The sequence below is a fragment of the Ranitomeya variabilis genome, chromosome 2, assembly GCF_051348905.1.
Source record: "Ranitomeya variabilis isolate aRanVar5 chromosome 2, aRanVar5.hap1, whole genome shotgun sequence".
In the NCBI taxonomy this organism is placed as follows: Eukaryota; Metazoa; Chordata; class Amphibia; order Anura; family Dendrobatidae; genus Ranitomeya; species Ranitomeya variabilis.
Genome location: NC_135233.1, coordinates 663,673,616 through 663,695,738, shown reverse-complemented (window position 1 = coordinate 663,695,738; position 22,123 = coordinate 663,673,616). Strand labels below are relative to the sequence as shown.

The 22,123-nt window shown below is 46.4% G+C and overlaps 1 protein-coding gene across 1 annotated transcript in view; it reads right to left on the bottom strand.

Annotated features, from left to right (window-relative positions):
- The window catches only part of LRP11 (LDL receptor related protein 11), a 67,612-nt gene extending 46,290 nt beyond the window's left edge, over positions 1-21,322 (bottom strand). The window contains exons 1-3 of the mRNA XM_077289231.1: positions 20,557-21,322; positions 17,164-17,321; positions 7,915-8,056 (exon numbers count right to left, since the gene is read on the bottom strand). Coding sequence (XP_077145346.1) covers positions 7,915-8,056; positions 17,164-17,321; positions 20,557-21,172 — 916 coding nt within the window. The 5' untranslated portion in view covers positions 21,173-21,322. The remainder of the gene's footprint in view (positions 1-7,914; positions 8,057-17,163; positions 17,322-20,556) is intronic.
- Between the last annotated feature and the right edge of the window lie 801 nt (positions 21,323-22,123).

Here is a 22,123-nt window from a genome sequence, read left to right as displayed (position 1 = left end):
TGGAGGAGTTTTCCGGTCTTCTGGGACATTGCCGGCGGAAGTGGTTGGAGCCACCACAATAGAGACACAACCTCCGGGCGACTCTCTCCTCACGCTCCCGGGGACTCAGCCGGAGACGATCCACCTCCATGGGTTCGGATGCTTCGGCAGACGAGGCGTTACCTGGTAACAGGGGCCTCTGTAAAGAGGGTGCCAATCGAGGTGGTCTTCTCTCCTGGGCTCTCTCCTTGGTGCGTTCTTGTAGGCGGCGGTCCATCCGGACGGCAAGGGAGATGTATTCGTCCAGGGTATCGGGGAGGTCTCGTACGGCAAGCTCGTCCTTCAGGCGACTGGATAACCCTCTCCGGAAGACACCGATCAGGGGCTCGTCAGACCAGCGAAGCTCCGAAGCCAAAGTGCGAAACTGTATGGCGTATTGGCCAACCGAGAGAGTACCTTGCTGTAAGCTGAACAACTCCTCCGTGGCCGAAGCCAATCGACCTGGCTCATCAAAGATCTTCCGGAAGGTGTCCAAGAAGGACCGCAGATCAGATACAATGGGGTCCTCTCTCTCCAGTAGTGGGTTGAACCAGGCCAAGGCCTCGCCCTCCAGGTGTGATGCCAGAAAGGCCACTTTCGCCACATCCGTAGGGTATTGATGAGGGAGAAGCCTGAAATGCTGCTGGCATTGGTTGATGAAACCCCTGCACATTTTTGGATCCCCAGAGTACCTGGTGGGTTTGCAGAGACGAGGGGAAGAGAAGACGCCTCCTACGGCAACGGGATCCAACACGGGTGCAGTAACCGGGGCAGGAGGAGACCGCTGTAGATTCGAGAGCCGCTCGTCAACAGACGTCATGTACTCCAGCATCTGGGTCTGTATCCGTCCTTGTTGATCCAGCTCCTGATGTAGATCTGCAAGATGAGAGGAGTAAGATGCATCCACCCCCTGAGGGGAACCTAGACGGGCCTCAAGGGTCCGCATGAACACAACAACCTGTTCCTGGCTCTGGCGGAGACTAGCAAGCTCCCTCTGAGCATCGAACCTGGCATCAGCGGGGTCCATGGCCTGGGCAAAATCTGTCACGCCCTACAGATGGGTCTATCGGGTGGACCCTCTGGACCGCAAATACAGCGGTTGCTGATACCAGGAAGGGAGAGCCAGACCAAGAAAGCAGGTTCAAAAGGTTTATTGTAAAGTAATACAAATACTAGGGGAGACTCCCCAAAGGAGGGCCACAGGACCACAACACCAGGGTGCCTCTAAGGAGTCCAAGGCTTGGAGTGACCCCTATACAGGGATTTCCCCTTGACCACCAATAGAGGGTCCGATGAAGCAGACACCTGTGTTAAACCGACCTGCGAGGCTGGGGAGAAATGAACTGAAAAGACAGGGCAGAACGTGGAACTAGGAAGCAGGCTGAAGACTGCAGGGAATCGTCCAGGATCCAGGACACAGGATGCCGAGAAGGCCAGACACGATCCTAGGGGAAAAAGGAACACAGAGTAAGGCAAGCAAACTGGATTGGTAAGCATAGCAGGACAAGACCTGGAGCAGCAACTTCAGGATAATAGAAGTTGCCCAGGCGGAGTCCAGGAGTGACTGAGATCCTTTTATCCCTCCAGCCTGCAGGTGATAGGCCGGGAGGAGGGGCAGTGAGTAGGAACGGGCTGGCCGTTTAAGAAGCCAGAGAGCTGGCCTGCCCGCCCCCTATGCACTCCCTAGGAGAGGGAGAGGAACGAGGAAGTGCAGCAGACATGGGAGCAAGGACCCGGGCCGCATGTCTGCAGGGATGGACCCCGGAGCGCCGGCGGATGACCGGAGCGTGACCCTGCTGGCTCAGGACAGAACCGGAGGAGGTAAGAACAGGCGGGGAAGAGAAAGTAGGTGCCCCGGACCGCGAGGTGGTGACACGATTCCAGAGTCTTCAGAGACTCCAACACGGGGAGATGTTTGTACAGCAACAATTTTAACTTACCCTCATCACGACCTCTACCGGGGACCGAAGACCCAAGTTTGCCATATGTTTTAGTTGGTGATGAGGCGTTCCAACTTGGACAAAATCTCCTCAAGCCGTACTCAAGCCGCAGTCTGAACTCCACCAAGCGCATTTTTAATTATCGCTTGAGCCGGGCAGGACGTTATGTGGAGTGTGCATTTGGTATTTTGACATTAAAATTGCGAATTCTACTAACTTGCATGCAACTGCAACCAGAAAATGTGGACCGTGTTGTGAAGGCATGCATCTGTCTGCATAATTTTGTGGCCAGACATGAACCCCAGGTGGTTGACCCCGATGAATGCGAGTCGAACCTCATTAGCATTGAATCTACTGCAGTTCGGTCTACAGCTCAAATAATGAGGATTCGTGACCAATTTGCACACTACTTCACACATGAAGGGCATGTTCCATGGCAAGACAGACACGTGTGAAATTTATTTAAAGTCTGAAGCTGTGTCCTGCTGTTTTGTTTTAAAGTGTTTGGGTTTTTTTTGGTTTGTTTTATTTCCCACAACCTTATGTCTTGTAAAAAGTTATTACTTTCATGTTATTATGTTGTGCTCAAAGTTAAAGTCATACAAGAATCATATATTTTAAACATTTTACTAAAGTTTCAGAATGTGTATGAAAGAACTGTTGCTACACATTTTAATATGATATCCCATAGGGATGTAAAAAAACACACATAACATTGGGTGCCAAAAATTATTCACCAACAAAACGTGAAACGCAGTAGGATGCACCTGGCTGTGGACAGTGAGCAGTACTATAGACTCTGGTATTGTGCGGGCGTATTGTCTGCCCAACTGTATGATGGACTGCTACTTTGTCTCTGATGTTCCATGCTCGTTTCACCCCGGCCTCTATATTGAGGGTTGTAGGCCGGCATGTCTAGGCTTCTTGTTCTCGATGGAGCGGGTTCCTGGGGGCCCACAAATTCCTCAAGAAGGTCATTCAGTCTTTGCCTAAACAAAAGGTTTCTGTGTGCCGGGATATTTTGTGCAACAGGCACATAGGACAAAAAAAGTAGCTTCCACTCATTTGCAGAATAAACAGACTCGCGGGATTGCAAGTCGGTAATTTCCCGCCTCAGGTCTTTGAGTTCACTACGACACATGTCCTCAACCCGTTGGAGTCCATCGACAATAATGGCATCAGCTTCATCTTTTTGTGATGCTCGCTTGCGTCCACGCTGCAATTGCAACCGGGCACTCACACCTGAAGCCACAGTGCTTCTCTCCCCAGATCGTGGCTCGCTGATGCCAGACACATCTTCAGCGTCCGTCTGCTGGCTTGGTTCCAGTGGAGATGGCTCCAGTTCCTCTGCCTGTCTAGGCGCGGCGGTACTGCATATCATGCTGTAAACCCCCCCCAAAAATAAAATTATTTTGCTTGAATCAAAAAATTTTGTCTCGCACACAGACCTATTTGTACTTACGAGCGCTGAGACACTGTTTTTTGCAGAAAGAGCAATTGCTCGTGATGCACATACGGGGTCACCCGTTTGGCACCTGATCCGCTTGGTGGATTTTGACTGTTCCAGTAGTCACGGACAAAGCGGTCCCTTATTGATTTCCAACGGGTATGGACCGCATCGGCTTTAAATTTAAAAAAATAAAATAAAAAAAAAAAAAAGTATAAATAGTAGATAGATACTTCTTATATTGATAGTTTTAAAATTGTGTATAGTTAGTTAAGATAGTTAATATATAGATATAGATAGTAGATAGATAGTTGATAGATAGTAGTTATTAGATAGAATAGAGAAATGGTTTAAGAAATAGTGTATAGATAGTTGAGAGTTGACACATAGACAGTAGACAATTTAACATCACCAATATTTACCAATTTTTTTTCTTTGAGGTTGACGACTTCTCCATGTATCGGGGATCGAAGTGAGAGATAATTTGATCCCACAACTTGTGGTTTTTCACGATGTCATGGTGGGAGCTGTCGCTTTGGTCCCATATTGAGGGGTTGGCTTCCACAAGGTTGATCAGTGTCTCGTTGTGAATGGTCAACGGCTCTTCGTCAACCACAATCCTTTTCTTTTTTTGGCTCGCTGACTTGGACTATGTAAACACAAAACGTTATGTCGAAAGGTTCAATATCAGTTTTTGGGTAGACTGATAGGTAGATAGATAAATAGATAGATAAATAGATAGATATATTGATAGATAGATAGCTAGATAGATACATAGATAGATACATAGATAGATAGCTAGATAGATACATAGATAGATACATAGATAGATACATAGATAGATAGATACATAGATAGATAGAAAAAGCGAGAGAGCAAGATAGATAAAGGATAGATAGTTTATAGATATACAGATAGAAAGTGAATAGATATATTGAAGATAAATATTGGTTGGATATTTTCTTGTTTTATATTTACCACTGGCACTTGTGGCGACGACAGACGGCGAGGAACCTTCTTCCTCTTGTGTCCTCCTTGAGCCACAACCTATTGTGTATGTACATGAAAAAAAAAAATTACATTTCTTGAATCAATAAATTTATGCTTGCTAGACTAAAAATGCCTTCCATGTACCTTTGTGGGTTTTGCCTGTTTTTTGGGGGAGGCCTAGCAGCCTCGGGCTCCGAAGACTCCTATTTGCAATAAAAACATGATTATAGACGCGCTCAAAACACTGGTTTTTCACACAAATTTTAGTGTTTTTTTAAAGTGCAAGCCTACCGACTTAGAAGAAAAAACCGCAGACACGCTGCTGCTGCTTCCCTCACTATCCGACATCTGCAACAAAGCAATACATTTGTAGTACACACACATACGTTGGACAATACAGACTCCCATGATGTATACAGAGATATATATACACTCACCGGCCACTTTATTAGGTACACCATGCTAGTAACGGGTTGGACCCCCTTTTGCCTTCAGAACTGCCTCAATTCTTCGTGGCATAGATTCAACAAGGTGCTGGAAGCATTCCTCAGAGATTTTGGTCCATATTGACATGATGGCATCACACAGTTGCCGCAGATTTGTCGGCTGCACATCCCAAAGATGCTCCATACAAGGCAGGATGGATCCATGCTTTCATGTTGTTTACGCCAAATTCTGACCCTACCATCCGAATGTCGCAGCAGAAATCGAGACTCATCAGACCAAGCAACGTTTTTCCAATCTTCTACTGTCCAATTTCGATGAGCTTGTACAAATTGTAGCCTCAGTTTCCTGTTCTTAGCTGAAAGGAGTGGTACCCGGTGTGGTCTTCTGCTGCTGTAGCCCATCTGCCTCAAAGTTCGACGCACTGTGCGTTCAGAGATGCTCTTAGGCCTACCTTGGTTGTAACGGGTGGCGATTTGAGTCACTGTTGCCTTTCTATCAGCTCGAACCAGTCTGCCCATTCTCCTCTGACCTCTGGCATCAACAAGGCATTTCCGCCCACAGAACTGCCGCTCACTGGATTTTTTTTCTTTTTCGGACCATTCTCTGTAAACCCTAGAGATGGTTGTGCGTGAAAATCCCAGTAGATCAGCAGTTTCTGAAATACTCAGACCAGCCCTTCTGGCACCAACAACCATGCCACGTTCAAAGGCACTCAAATCACCTTTCTTCCCCATACTGATGCTCGGTTTGAACTGCAGGAGATTGTCTTGACCATGTCTACATGCCTAAATGCACTGAGTTGCCGCCATGTGATTGGCTGATTAGAAATTAAGTGTTAACAAGAAGTTGGACAGGTGTACCTAATAAAGTGGCCAGTGAGTGTATATATATATATATATATATATATATATATATATATATATATATAGATACAAATGTACTTACATTTCCTGTGATCTCTTGCTATACACTTTCTCACGTGCAGCAGGCCTCAGGATGTGTGCTTGTGACATTAAAATGGTCGAAATCCTGTTTCCTGTCATATGACCACATGGACCTCCCTCAAACGCTATTAAAACGTATGGTTCTATTTGGAAATTTTTTAAGATTTGCGTCTGGCTGCGTTTGCCATAGCCATCAATGGCAGAATTAACGCTTCCGTTAGTATTGCGTTAGCTTGGCCGCACCCGAAAACGCTGCAAGCCACGTTCCAAGGTCCGTCAGAAAAAAACGTTATGTGACTAACGCATGCCAATTTTAGCATGCGTCACGATGCGTCAGACAATGCAAGTCTATGGGCGCGTTAGTATGTGCGTTATATTGCGTTTTCAGTACTTAAAAACGTGTTCGTTAGACGGACTCACCTAGCGCAATGTGAACCTAGCCTTACTCCCATCAGCCTGCACCTGTTGCCGCTAATAGCAGTGACAGCAGGAGCGGCTGATGGGAGTATTCATAATCCGGCCAGCCCTGATAGACTGCAGAGGTGGCTACAAGTAGTAAACAATGAAACTGAAAAACCCTCCATTCTCGAAAAGTAAGTTGCTTGTCTTTACAAGTATTTTGCAATTTCATGCATTTATGAGCATGAGACAACTGATTTACATAATTCTAAGAATCTCTTTTAGGCCGGGGTCACACTTACGAGTTCAATGCGAGAAACCCGCGCATCAATACCCGGCACTGCCGCCGGCACTCGGGACCGGAGTGTGCGGCTGCATGTATTTCTATGCAGCTGAACGCTCCATTCTCGAGTGCCGGCGGCAGTGCCGGGTATTGATGTGCGGGACTTTCTCGCATTGAACTCGCAAGTGTGACCCCGGCCTTAGGTAGATTTTTTTTTGAGAGGGGAGAGGCAGGTGGGAGATATAAGCTTTGCCCACATATAAAGGTTGTACCCATCTAATGACAGCATATATGATTCCATTAATAGGGAACTCAGGACAAGCACACCGCCCCGAATAATGAAAAGTGCAACCTCGTGTAGCCACCAGCAACTTTTTTTTGAAGATTTGCTTGCTCCCAAACAATCTGGAAGAAAGGCAATTATAATGTCACCTCTAGAAGATTTAAGTTTTATTGAATACATAAGTCCATGCTTTCTCCAACGTGCAGACAAAGGCCATATATTAAAATTTCTCACAGCAAAGTGATAGATCCCTAAACAATTATCCAATCTGCAAAGTCAGAAGACCCTGCAAGGGTCAGAGACAAGGGGCTTCTCCTGTCCCATGCCAATTGGCAGTCTTATCAAACTGGAGCGGAGCGGGTATGGACCTATGAGGTTACAATATTATCAGGTTACAATGGTCTCCCTGTAATTGGGGGTGCGGGTCCCAGCGATTGGGAAGTTATCTGCATGAATAGCAGATGATTTCTGAAGTTTAATAAAGAAGGAGTATCTGAAGTGAAAAAAAACCCATAATTTAAAGTGAACATGTTGGATCATTTTCCCCCTCTAAACGTCCTGCAGTATTGTATTAGTTTTGTAACCTGTAATCCCTACATGAATTTCTGAAACAAACACTGACATTCATAGGGTGTTTTCTCCTCCTAACTTAGTTACCTGCTTTCAGTCAAGTGGGAGGAGCTGGATCACAGAAGAGTCAAGCCTCAGAATGCGCCGACTGGTGACTGATTGGCTTAGTATGCTCCCTGACTACTGTCTCCCCAAGCCTCCACACATAAGTCGGGTGTGCTCCCCAGCTTCATTGGCGCACTGTGTATGCTCAGGAATCAGCGGTGATTGACAGGCGTCCCACCATGACCTGCTCGCATGCGTCAGATCTGTCCGACATGATGTTGGAGACAGTACAGCCCATCAGTCACACACTGGTACATGTGTCTAGAGGATCTGAAGCCTGACTATTCCAACGTCCAGCAATGCAGAGTCAGTTTAGTGTTACACTATATAGGGAAGATAAACTAAAAGATTAACTCCGTCCCGGGCTGCCGGTAAATGATGGTATATCCTACTCATTGTCAGTCATATAGTAACATGGGAGAAGCCCGTAACAGAAGAAAACGTTGGGTAATAGACTGGTATACTATGAGTAATATGAAGGGACCTACCTGACTTATGGCGTTCTTCAGGGAGGACGCTGACGGAGACGTTGTCTGAGCTCTTCTGACCAGATGTGTCAGTGACAGTCAGCTGCAGGGTATAAGCTCCTTCTTCCAAGTGGGAAAGCCTAAGTGTCCCTGGTTGGGGAACCTATACAAACACCAAGTGGTCATTAACTGTTGACAATTTTGTCCAGTTCCTGTAACCATTCATATGGAAATGATCGAGATATTACTGCCGTTATTTAACACATAGTACATATAACTTACACTCACTAAACCAACTTCTTCTCAAAAAAGATCCTGCCCTCCACTAAATAAGATGTCCTCCTCTATGAGGTGCATATTAGGCTACGTTCACATTTGCGTTGTGCGCCGCAGCGTCGGCGCCGCAGCGCACAACGCAAACAAAAACGCGGCAAAACGCACGCTAAAACGCTGCGTTTTGCGCCGCATGCGTCGTTTTTGCCCGCAAGTTGGACGCAAAAAAAATGCAACTTGAAGCGTTTCTTGCGTCCAACGCTTGCGGCCATGCGGCGCAAAACGCAGCACAACGCATGTCCATGCGCCCCCATGTTAAGTATAGGGGCGCATGACGCATGCGGCGCCGCTGCGGCGCCCGACGCTGCGGCCCTGACCGCAAATGTGAACGTAGCCTTAGAAAGGTAAAACATACAGAGCTTTTATTAGTAGACGGTACCACATATCTGAGCCACATGTTGGGATACAGCACACATTAGGCTACTTTCACACTGGCGTTAACTGCGTTACGTCGCAATGCGTCGTTTTGCCGAAAAAACGCATCCTGCAAAAGTGCTTGCAGGATGCGGTTTTTCTGCATTGACTAACATTAGCGACGCATTAGCGATGCATTTGCGACGCAATGACACACGTCGCAACCGTCGTGCGACGGTTGCGCTGTGCTGTGGCGGACCGTCGGGAGCAAAAAACGTTACATGTAACGTTTTTTGCTCCCGACGGTCCGCTTTTTCCGACCGCGCATGCGCGGCCGGAACTCCGCCCCCGCCTCCCCGCACTTCACAATGGGGCGGCAGATGCGCTGGAAAAATGCATCCGCTGCCCCCGTTGTGCGGCGGAGACAACGCTAGCGTCAGGAACCTCGGCCCGACGCACCGCGACAGGCCGAGCCCGACGCTAGTGTGAAAGTAGCCTTAGGACGCAATCACAAAGTAAATAATAGGATTCAATGTAACATCTGACATACAGTAAAGTCTGGTCAGAGCATTAGTGAGGGTTACATCAAACCTCCACAAACCATACCAACAAGCGGGTCAGCAATACATTACATCCCCATTTAATGGGAAATTGTCATATCCCCAAATGCTATTAGCCTGCAGATATGGGGTTAATCTGCAGGTTAATAGCGTTCGGAAGCTGCCCGGTGCCCGCACTGAAAGCCCCACTGCCAGAAGGAAATGAGCTTTATTCCTCTGGGCAGCCCATTGCTTTCAGTCATAAAGTCAAGGCCTCAGTGAATAGAGAGCGGTCGCTGTAACCTCGCCCTGGCACTGACTGACAGTCATCTCAGCAATGATGTACTGCAGATCCAGCTATCAGTCAGCGTCGGGACGTGATTACAGCGGCCGTTCTCTATACACTGAGCCATGACTGAAGCCGCATTGGCTGCACCTCTATGACTGAAAGCGGGAAGCTGCTGGAAGGAATAAAGTTAATTTCCTCCTGGCAGCGGGGCTTTCAGTGTGGCAGTCGCACAGCTTTAGAACGCTATTAACCTGCAAAATTAACCCCATTTGGGGGCATGAAACAAAAAATATTTAATAGAGAGGCTCAATGTGTAGTTTAGAGATAAGTAAATCTCTGAGCCAGGCTAATGTGATACTATCATCATTGGAAAAAAAACCTCAGCCATCTGCTGGGTCCCACTCATTTAACCACAATGTGAGGTTGCCCTAATAAATGTAATTTGGAGAACCATACCAACAACAACGTTGAAAGGAATCTCTCACCAGTTTTTTGCTACGCTATCTGACAGAAGCATGATGTAAAAGCAGAGACCCAGATTCCAGTGATGTGTCACTTATTGGGCTACTTGTTGCTTCACAGAAACTGTTATGTTAATTTTTCTATCATTAATAAGGTTCAATTTATTTGTGATTCACGCTCCAACCAATAAATAGGCCCGAGTAACCAGAAACCTACCTGAGTAACAAGTTATTGTCTCCCACGTCAGCACCAAATGGAGATTTATTTTGCTTGACCCCCATATTACTCTTCATTGTAAAATAAAAAAAATAACATTTATCCATTAAAACTAGAACGCCTCTTTCGGCTCAGAACTTGCGTCTTTCGATGGTGTAAAGGCACTGGGTTGTCTGGCAGCGGAGTCACAACTGTTATGTTGGATTTGTGATAGAATAATCTTTAGGGATGTGCTATTTTCTATATGGCAGGCATAGTGGGACCGATGCAGTGAGGCTTGTGCCCGACACACTCAGGGAGATATGTAAAGACTAAAAGTAGTGAAGGAAAATATACAAACGTATACGAATTCTACTGAAATGGTCACTTATGGCCAAGTTAACACAAAAAAACCTAAGGGTTGTCTGGTTAGAAATCTCTGACAAGCCCTATATAATATCCTACTATTTGTATAGCACATGAGTCTGTGGACGCAGATCAATACGACAACATAAAACCAAGACGACAGTGACTGTAACTGGAGGAAGCAGCAGGTGTCACCGAAGCAGGTGAACAGATATTGCCGGGCCATTAGCTGTCTGTACAAGGTCTAGCAGCCATATTTCTACAAACACATCGCCTTATCATCCGCCATCTGTTCTTCATGGACGTCGGTTAATGTGTCACCCATGAGTACTTACCAAACAGTTGCCGGAAGAATATGCTCTACGCTCTACATTTCATTTTGCTACAGTCTGCATGGATGAACAGTTAAGTGCCAAATAACAGCAGTGTGTTGAAAAGAATTGTGAAAAAAGTCAATCCTCATTACAGTATTTCCAAATACGCTAAGGCACTGTGAGCACTGCACATTCACTTCCAAATGAAAACATGAACAAAACACCAATTTTTGATTGAAAATGCAGAAAACGAATAATAGGCTACTTAAAAAATAGCAGTGTCTGCATTTTTGTCTGAAGTTTGTTTACAGAACTTGCTTCCCTGAACTAATATTCTTCTGGTAACTGCTGTACATTTGTGCGGCAAGGAGTCAACCAACATCGGACACCTGCAAACAGATAGCTGCGTAAACTACATTCCACAGTTCTTTTGTATTCTTAGGTCTTGTATTAAAAACAGCATTTTTGATGTCACTCCACATATTGTCAATCAGATTGAGGTCTGGGGACTTCATATCATCAATCTTGTTGGTCTGGAACCATGATGTGGCCCACTTGCTGGTGTGCTTGGGGTCGTTGTCCTCCTGAAACAACCATTTCAAGGGCATTTCTGCTTCAGCATACGGCAACATGACCTCTTCCAGTATTTTGATATATTCAAACAGGTCCATGGTGTTCTGCATGCGATAAATGAGCCCAACTCCATAGTATATGAAACATCCCCAAACCACTATGCTTGCACCTCCATGTTTTACAGTCTTCACAGTGTACTGTGACTTGAATTCAATGTTAATGGTTCGTCTCACAAACTGTCTGCAACCTCTAGATCCAGTAAGAACAATCTTGGTCTCATCTGTCCGTAGCATGTTGTGCCATTTCTCTTTAGGCCAGTCAATGTGTTCTTTGACAAACTGTAACCCTTTCAACACGTCTAATACTTTACGAGGGTTTCTTGCAAATAGTTTGGCTTCACGTAGGCGTCTTCTGATGGTTGCAGGACTCACAAGTACGGTAACTGAAGATCTTCTTTGATCTCCCTGAAGATGATCATGGATGCTTCCTTGCCATTCTTGAGATTCTATGAGCTGTGCAGATGGTAGTATATATTTTCTTACCATGTGTTTTGGGGTTTTGTTTTCCATTTTAAATCATTGCAAATCTTTTTAGCTAAGCAGCCAATTATTTTCTGCACTTCTTTATATTCTTTTCCCCTCTCTAATCAACTTCTTGATCAACGTTCTTTCTCCTTGAGTACAATGTCTGGAATGACCCATTTTACTCACTGAGCAAAAGCTAAAACCAGCAGACACATTTTCTGCCCTAATTCTGTAAATAAGGGTCATAATTGACACCTGTTTCTTCACAGAATGAATTACCTCACTAATTGAACTCCACACTACTATTACTTAGAACACCCCCTTTCATTAAATGTGTCAATTATGCCCAATTAGCAGTGTGAATGTGAGGACTGTTGATTTTGTTAGTTGCCCATCACTCGCCAACTCACCCAACCACTAACCATGAGTGAAGAAAAAGTTTGGGTATTATCATTCATATTCTCTGAAAAAAGGCCAAGAAAGCAAAAATTCTGCCGGGGTATGTAAACTTTTGAGCACAACAGTATATGACCTGTTGTGATGTACTGGATAAGGGGTTCTGTGGGATTAGAGAGCTTTTCCTCCTATGTCCAGTATTGCAGATGCTTTTAAGAGTTCATTCAGATGTCAATTTTTCACGTACCAGATTTACCCATTTTTTTCCACAGTTGGCAAATACACAGTGTGAACAAAGCCTTAAATACAGGGTGGACCATTTATATGGATACACCTGGGTGGGTCATTTATAAAGTTGGATCCAAAATGGCCGACTTCAAAATGGCCACCATGGTCACCACCCATCTTGAAAAGTTTTCCCCCTCCCATATACTAATGTGCCACAAACAGGAAGTTGATATCACCAACCATTACCATTTTATTTAGGTGTATCCATATACAGGGCCCACCCAGGTGTATCCATATGCATGGCCCACCCTGTAGATTTGCTGTTCATATGTTCCATCTTTTGAGCGTCTTTTATGCCGCTTCAGGTTTCCAAACACGCCAAGCTGTTAAACAAAGATATCCGACCATTCTTCAGGTGGTTTCCACTCAGAAGCCGTTCTATCGTTACAATACAAGTCAATGGAAAGGTTCATAAGATGCCCGGAAGATGCCAGGGCGTCTTTTTCCAAAGACTTTGCTTTAATAACTTGCTAATGGTCTCCTCATTATGGAATGAGATTTAAAAAAAGTTCAGAAAAATGTGAATACAAAAATACACGTTGGTGGTCAGAAACACTAATAAAACAAACTTCAGAATTGCAAACTTCATAATAACACCTGTACTAACCTCCGATGTCAGTGCCGTCCTAGCAGTGTCACCACTGGCTCTCCCGAGGCTCACATGACATAACCAATAAGTGGCCACTTTCCTGTCTGCTCCTTAAGATAAATCTGACATCCGGAGGAATTGAGTGAGCAGCCGTGGCTCTGAAAGTCCGTTTTCTGCCTACTGATGGGAGAGTAAAGTGGCTGCTGATTGGCTCCAAGGATCACGTGACCTTGCTACATTGGGATATTGAGCCCCAAGAGAGCCAGTGATGACACCGATGGGGAATAGATGTGTTTTTATTTTAATTGGAGGAAACCTAGTGATTGAGAATGGGTTGTCCAAGTAAAGAGGCACATTCATCAGTGGTTTGTGCTGTTGGGAGCATCTTTAGACAGCCTAGTCCAAGTTGGCTTGGCTTTTGGCCCCTTCTCAGCAAGGTCATGCCCCCTTGTCAGACAAAGCACAGAAATTGTTTGAAACATATGATCAATTCTGTCTCAGGTTAACATAACTCTATCCCCTGTTCTATGACTGCAGCCGGGCATCTGCCCAACGCAAAACCTGCCAATATCTACTGGTTAATAGCGTTATCCGACCTGACAGGTTAGTTTAATAATATTTGCATGTCGGTACACACACGAATGAACCCCAACAATGGGATAGAGTATAGACCATCCATCGATCAAATGTGCAGAATTATTTGTCTTCTGAAGAAATGATGCCACAGCAGCAGGTTAGAATACTTTATTGGGCCAGCATATATTTTCCGAGGCAAAGTGACCGATCTCATAACCTTTAGACAGAGTTCCCAGGTACAGCACAATGAGCCATTGTTGTAAATCCACCCTGCTGATCATGGGTCATTGGGCTCCTACCTTTCCATCTGCATCTTCTTTGTTCACATTTGCAATGCAGTAGAAATTTGATATTTTGATGGCTGCATAATTTTTGAAGAGTCTGAATCAGTATGTGTTTGTAGATTATATCCAACAGAACTATAGCTACTAGAATAGTCGCATACATAGTGGTTAAAAAGAAAATAGGCAGTTAATATCCGGAATTCAGCAAGGATGGGGGGCTTAAAGAGTGGGTTTGGATGAGGGCTTATTTTTTGCGCACCGAGCTAATGTTTTTATTGATGCCATTTCGGTGTATATGATCTTTTGATCGCCTGTTATTACATTTTAATGCAATGTATCTAATGGTCACTACTCCATGCTAATTCTCTTAGATCTCTCCGCAGCATTCGACACTGTGGATCATCAGCTCTTCCTCACTATGTTACACTCCATCGGCCTCAAGGACACCATTCTCTCCTGGTTCTCCTCCTATCTCTCTGACCGCTCTTTCACTGTATCTTTTGCTGGCTCCTCCTCCTTTCATCTTCCTCTTACTGTTGGGGTTCCTCAAGGATCAGCCCTAGGCCCCCTCCTCTTCTTTGTATACTGCCCCTATTGGTGAAACAATCAGTAGATTTGGTTCCCAGTACCATCTCTATGCTGACGACACCCAATTATACACTTCTTCTGATATCACGCCTGCCTTTTTAGAAAACACCAGTGATTGTCTTACCGCTGTCTCTAACATCATGTCCTCCCTCTATCTGAAACTGAACCTGTCAAAAACTGAACTTCTCGTGTTTCCTCCCTCTATTAACCTACCTTTGCCTGACATTGCCATCTCTGTGTGTGGTTCCACCATTACTCCCAAGCAACATGCCCCCTGCCTTGGGGTCATACTTGATTCTGAGCTTTCATTCAACCCCCATATCCGATCACTGGCTTAGAATTTGCCCTTTTCTTACTGTCAACTCTGCAAAAAATACTGTTTCTCTTATTCATTCTCGTCTGGACTATAGTAACTCTCTACTAATCGGCCTCCCTCTTACCAAACTCTCCCCTCTCCAATCTGTCATGAATGCTGCAGCCAGGATCATATTCCTCACCAACCGTTACACCGATGCCTCTACCTTGTGCCAGTCATTACCCTGGTTACCCATCCACTCCAGAATCCAGTACAAACTTATTACCCTCATCCACAAAGCACTCCATGGCTCAGCACCACCCTACATCTCCTCCCTGGTCTTAGCCTACCACCCTACCCGTGCCCTCCGCTCCGCTAATGACCTGAGGTTAACATCCTCAATAATCAGAACCTCCTACTCCCGTCTCCAAGACTTTTCACGTGCTGCGCCAATTCTTTGGATTGCACTACCCAGGTTAATACGATTAATCCCCAATCCCCACAGTTTTAAGTGTGCCCTAAAAATGCATTTGTTCAGACTGGCCTACCGCCTCAACGCATTAACCTAACTATCCCTGTGTGGCCCATTCACAAAACTGAAACCATAACCAGGTTCCTCGCATCATGTTCTCACATGCTTTATGCAGTTAATAGCCTCTGTGTCTGTACTGCTACATATTTAGGCTGTTAAGTGGTTCATGCACCCTTACATGAACACCTGATCCTTACACTATGACTGGTCTGAACAACGAAAGCAATTGTTACCATCCACCTCTCGTGTCTCCCCTTTTCCTCACAGATTGTAAGCTTGCGAGCAGGGCCCTCATTCCTCCTGGTATCTGTTTTGAACTGTGATTTCTGTTATGCTGTAATGTCTATTGTCTGTACAAATCCCCTCTATAATTGTAAAGCGCTGCGGAATATGTTGGCACTATATAAATAAAATTATTATTATTATTATTATTATTATTATTATTATTATGTAGCAGCGACCAAAAAACCTTAATTCTGGCATTTTGAATTGTTTTCATTGGTGACTTGCGATCATGTGACGGGGTCACCGATGGGGGGCAGATTAGCGACGCACTTCTGGTAAGCGCAAGTTAAATACCACTGTCAGACACTCACAGCGGCATTTAACTAGTTAACAGCCGCGGGTGGATTGTCAGCTGTCATGTGCCCGGAAAGGTGTGGGCTCAGCGCCGGAGCCTGCACCAAACAGGGGAAGTCTGATATGTGGGTACTATTATGCCCAATGTCTGCAAGGGGTTAAGGAGGATTTACTGTGACTGTCTTTGTGAAAGAACAGGGGCCTCAAACTGTCCCTGGAACTGGGACCTTAACTATCCCTGTCCCAGGGGTACTCATGAAGGTAGAGGCCTGAATCTCTTACCTTCCTGTGCTCTTGTTAAACCCTGACCTGTCCCCTTCCCCATACCATGGAGCCTGGGACAGAAATGTAAGGTAAACAAAACACAAAGACAAAACAGGGATAACAGAAACACTCTGTCATACAAAAGCACTCACCAACAATAAGGAGGAGGATCAGGACAGGGAGGAATAAACTAAATGGGAACAGGGACCAGGAGACAAACACAAACGTACTACAGCAAACCACATAACACTTATACAAAAACTCCACTCCTGTACCACTTAGCTTTAGCACACAGCACAGGAAGACAACTCTCCAGTGACAACAACAAACTGCTATTCAGCACAGTGTCTCCAAAGAGCTAGGAAGCAAAGACAGAGAGGGTCTGGCCAGGTTTTATAGGAAGAGGTAATGACCACATAAAAAGCAGCTGGAAATGGAGCTGCACGTTTCTGACCAGCATAGAATGGGTCGTTAACCTCTTCAGCACCAAAGGAAACCATATTCATTTAATATGGGATTCAAACACACAGGCTAAATGGAATATCTGCAACTCACAATACACAGTGACCTTCTACACTCAGATGGGACACACTCGTGACAATTTAAGAAATGATCCACTCTTAAAAAAACAAAAACTCCTGAAAAACATCTTAGGATGAAGAAACCCTGAGGGTAAATTCACACAACGTTTTGCTGTGCACATATTTAATATTATGTCAGTTCTAGAGGAAGTTAATTAAAGCATCCTTCTCATCATCCTTAACAGAATAGAGTGAAGCTGTTGGTGGCAGCACCAATGGAAGAATGACGTGCGGCCACCTCAGGAAAACGACCGCCGACTCCGCAAAAACGTTCTCCGTTTAAAAAACTCAGAAAAAAGACTTAGTGTGAACACTACTATAATGCATAAAATAATCTATACTATACTACCTTCATCTCTACTGAAGGGTCCCCTTGAAGCAGAGTCCATTCATATCGAATGATAGCGTGGTCATCACTGCTCTCACGTCCATCCAGGATAACCCAATCGACAGGCAGCTGAAGAACCACATCTTGTCCTGCATTGCTGTGGGGCGGTCTGTCAGCATCTGTAAGAATAAGATTCACTTTCTTTAACATCAGGTATCTTCTATGTGTCTCGTAAAGACACTTGTTAAAATTCCGTGACATGAACTCCACATCTAACGTCTTTGGTAAATCTTCGATCTGGAGCACGGTTAGTACTAGAAACATATTGTGAACATATTTTGTATTGGACATCGGTGCGCACATAATATACAGTGGTGGGCTACATCACCATCTGCTGTGCCATCTGCTGACTCTCAGGAAGTGAATGTTCCTTTCCGAAAACGACTAATTAGCTGAACTGTTGATATGATGGTAATATGTTATCAAATATCATGTATATCTATCTATCCTACTGTATCTCATTTTCCTCCATGTAAAAGAAACGGCATAGTCTGGATGTTAAGCTATTGGCAGTATTATCCTTCAGGTGTATTTCTGGAAAAATCGGTATAAACCTAAAAGTCGAGTGACAACCAGACCAGAGACAGCTCATAGAATCCCACGGTATGCAGTATCATCTCTACGCCGATGACACGCAGATCTACCTATCCGGACCTGACCTCACCTCCTTACTTACCAAAATGCTGCACTGTCTGTCCGCTATTTCATCCTTCTTCTCTGCTCGCTTTCTAAAACTGAACATGGACAAAACAGAATTCATCATCTTTCCCCATCTCACTCTACCCCTCCACTAGACCTATCCATCAATGTCAATAGCTGCTCACTTTCCCCAGTCCCACATGCCCGATGCCTCGGGGTGATCCTTGACTCTGCCCTCTCTTTCAAGCCACATATCCAAGCCCTTGCCTCCTCCTGCCATCTCAAACTCAAAAATATTTCCCGAATCCGCGCATTCCTTGACCGTGACACCACAAAAACACTAGTGCATGCCATTATCATCTCCCGCCTTGACTACTGCAACTTCCTACTCTCTGGCCTCCCCTCTAGCACTCTGGCACCACTCCAATCCATCCTACACTCTGCTGCCCGACTAATCTACCGGTCTTCCCACTATTCCCCAGCCTCTCCCCTATGCCAAGCCCTTCAGTGGCTTCCTATCGCCCAGAGACTCCAGTTCAAAACCCTTACAATGACATACAAAGTCAACCACAACCTGTCTCCTCCATACATCTGTGACATGGTCTCCCGGTACTTACCTACACGCAACCTTTGATCCTCACAAGATCTCCTTCTCTACTCCCCTCTCATCTCTTCTTCTCACAAAAGCATCCAAGACTTCTCCCGTGCTTCCCCCATACTCTGGAACGCTCTACCCCAACACATCAGACTATCGCCTACCATAGAAACCTTCAAAAAGAACCTGAAGACTCAACTCTTCTGACAAGCCTACAGCCTGCAGCGATCCTCAACCTACTGAACCACCGCACAACCAGATCTACCCTCTCCTAGTGTATCATCACCCATCCCCTGCAGACTGTGAGCCCTCGAGGACAGCTCCTTATGTACCTGTGTGCCTTGTTTTTTGCTCATGTTTAATGTATTTGTCTATATTTGCCCCCTTTTTCACATGTAAAGCGCCATGGAATAAATGGTGCTATAAAAAATCTATAATAATAATAATCTAGCCATAGCTAAACCATAGTACTTCACTTAATCACTTTTTTTGTTTATTTCACCAATATCTTTCTTGTTGTTATGTTATGTGTGATGATTATCATAGATTAGCTAACTTAAGGGGCACCAGCTCGTTATAGGTGGATGGTCAGCTCAAGGTAACCCGGCCAACATGATCATTCAGTGTGAGGGAATATACAGAGAACTTGGGGGTCCTCTAAGAATGTAACAGAATGACCCTTGTCACATAATTTAAATGGCAGCTCATTCTAGTCACGTGTCAGAATGGACTTAAATCTGAAGTAACACTGATCCTGACATCTGTGTCTCAACGACAGGAGCTGTATCATAAGCGTACATACCACAGTTGCCAGAGATGTGTGTGTGATAGAAGAAAATAATCTTCTCACGGGCTGACTGAATACAAAGGACTGAGACTGGAGAAAAAAATCCTTTGTGCTCAGTCAGCGAGATTTATTTCTTCTCCTGTCACACACTTCTCAGTTCACCATAGGTATGTGTGCTTACATCTTCTGTCAGTTGAGACACAGGTCTCAGGAGCTTTGTTTCTTCAGACTTCAGCTCATCCTGACAAGTGACTAGGATGGACTGCTGTATAAAATATGAGATGGGGTGGTGTGCACCTCCTTGAGCCTTACCAGAAATGTTACCTCAGACAGGGACTGGAGTAACATTTTTGGCATAAGTAGAGGTTTAATTATTAATAATTTTGGTGGATGGGCGCTATCACACCCCATCCCATCTACGAGACAGGTAAGAGTTCTAAATTCCCATCAAACTGTCATAGTGGGCTCACTGACTTATTCTCAGTTTACTCATTCTCCTATAAACTATAACATAGGCTATGATTGGTAACTGGGGCCACATTTTTACTGAAACGCAAAGATAATTTGTAGCCAAAAATACATACATATAAGTAAAAATAAAGAAAAACAACCCCTATAAGTGTATCAATGAAGGCATTTATGAATAGGAGCTTTGGCATCAGTGACACTGTACCCTCAGTCAGCGGTGGACATACTATTGGTCATTTGCTCATATCCTATGGTCATAGATCTGGAGAAGATGCCCAGCTGGTGCCTTACTTAATTATTGGTTCTGTCTCGTTTTCCCCTTTGGGTGGGTGACTGGGTACCTGGATAGATGGGTGACTGGGGAGCCTGGACGAGTGGGTGGCTGACTGGGCACCTGGATTTATGGACGACAGCGCACCTAGTTGGATGGGTAACGGCTCCTGGGTGGGTGTGTCTGGGCATCGGGATGGATGGGTGGGTGGGCACCTGGGTGGGTGACTGAGTGGGTGGGTGACTGGGCACTAGGATAGGTTGGTGACTGGGCACCTGGGTGGGTGATTGGGCACCTGCATGGGTACCTGCATGGGTAAGTGACTGAGCACCTGGGTGGGTGACTGGGCATTGGGATGGGTGGGTGATTGGGCACCTGGGTGGGTGACTGGGCATCGGGATAGGTGCGTGACTGGGCACCTGCATGGGTGGGTGACTGGGCACCTGGATGGGTGGGTGACTGGGCACCTGGATGGGTGGGCAGGAAATGTGAACATTTGCGAATTCTGTGGACAATTAATAGCTTATTTGCTCACTAGACGACAAGAGGTCCTGGGATTGGGACAAGGGTCTACCCTGACCCTCCACCTCTTACCCAGGCTGCCGGTCACAGTGCCAGGAGAGGCCCCGGAAGCATTGCGGCCCGTCAGGGTGAAGCTGCTGTAGTCCCTGTGCGGGGAGAACTGGCACACACTGTGCCCACGGTGGCTGCAGTCAAAGAGGAAGCAGCTTGTGCCCCGGCCGGACCTCTCCGCCACCGCGGCCGAGCACCGGGGCAGGGAGCAGCACACCTGCAGGCATTGCTTCCAGCTGTACACCTCGCCCGGGGCCTGCAGGAAGGTGGCGCCGGCCTCCAGCGAGTCCTTGGTGCGGATGATGTAGTCCTCCAGCCGGTTGAAGTTGCACACATCCTGGCCGGAGTCCCCGGAGGGGCGGACGGCCACCTCCTGCAGCTGCTCCTGCATCGCTGCCGCCTCCTCCTCCGCCTCCCGGCCATTGCCCTGCGGCCGGTCCTCCGCCTCCTGCCCCGGCTCCTGCGGTGGTCTCTGCTGCTGCAGCTGTTTGCGGAATTCTTCCAGCAGCTCCTCCACCCCGGAGATCTGGGACCTGAGATCCGTCAGCTGCGGAGCAGGGGAGCCCGAGGAGACCCTCCGGCAGCCCCCCAGATGGGAGCAGAGCAGCAGGCCGAGGCCCAGGACGGGGGAGATCATGGCGAGTCCTGGCCCGGCAGGTCAGTGCGGTGCGGAGCCTGGCAGTGTCATTGTGCCGCCCGAGGCCGGAGCATGGCGGCGGCGGCTCAGGGATGTGATGGCGGAGGTGAGCGCAGGTGCGGGAGCCGGAATCAGCACCGGGGGAGGGACAGCGCCAGTGACGTCATCCCGTGCTCCTCAGCCGGGCGCTGCTCCCAGAGCCTACACTCCCCAGCTGTGTGTCCTGTCCGTTCTAGGGGTCTTTCACTGGGCATCTCCTGCTCCACAGATCCGGGAACAGCTTTTCTTTTGTGTCCCTCTATTAAACACAGTTATGGCCCCCACAAATAAAGATGCACATTTTCCCTTTCAGCCAACTGGGCGTGTACCACAGAACATCTCTATGAGGAGTCTCTTTTTCTCCTGACTCCAGCCAATCAAAACACGGCGGAGCCTACAGAGAAGGCATGCGGTCTACGCCCAACTGTATAAAGGAAAATCAGCGGGGGGCATAGCATTGGGCAAAGGGGCTCAGAGAAAGTGGTCCGGGTTAGCGCTGTAAGGAACTGCCTCCATAATAGCTAGGATTTATTCCACTGATGCAATTCTCTGAGATACCAAAGGCAGTAGAGACCCTCACAATGCCACGGCGGCCCCCATTTGCGCCCTCCTCCCCGGACTGCAGAATGGGCTGCGGATGCGTTGTAAAACTGCATCCACTGCCCACGTCGGGCACAAATTTCACAACGTGCGTCGATACGTCGGCCCGACGCATAGCGACGGACCCGTACCAACGGATGTGTGAAAGTAGCCTTAGCCATGCGGAGAAACTCAGGAGGGACGGAGCGCTATTTGTCTCTTTAGCGCAGATTTTCCTAGAACAGTTTGTGAACCTAATATACAGAGCCCCTAAGGGCTAGAGGAGCAGAATCCCCCTTCAAGTGACCCCATTTTGGTAATTATGCTCCTATG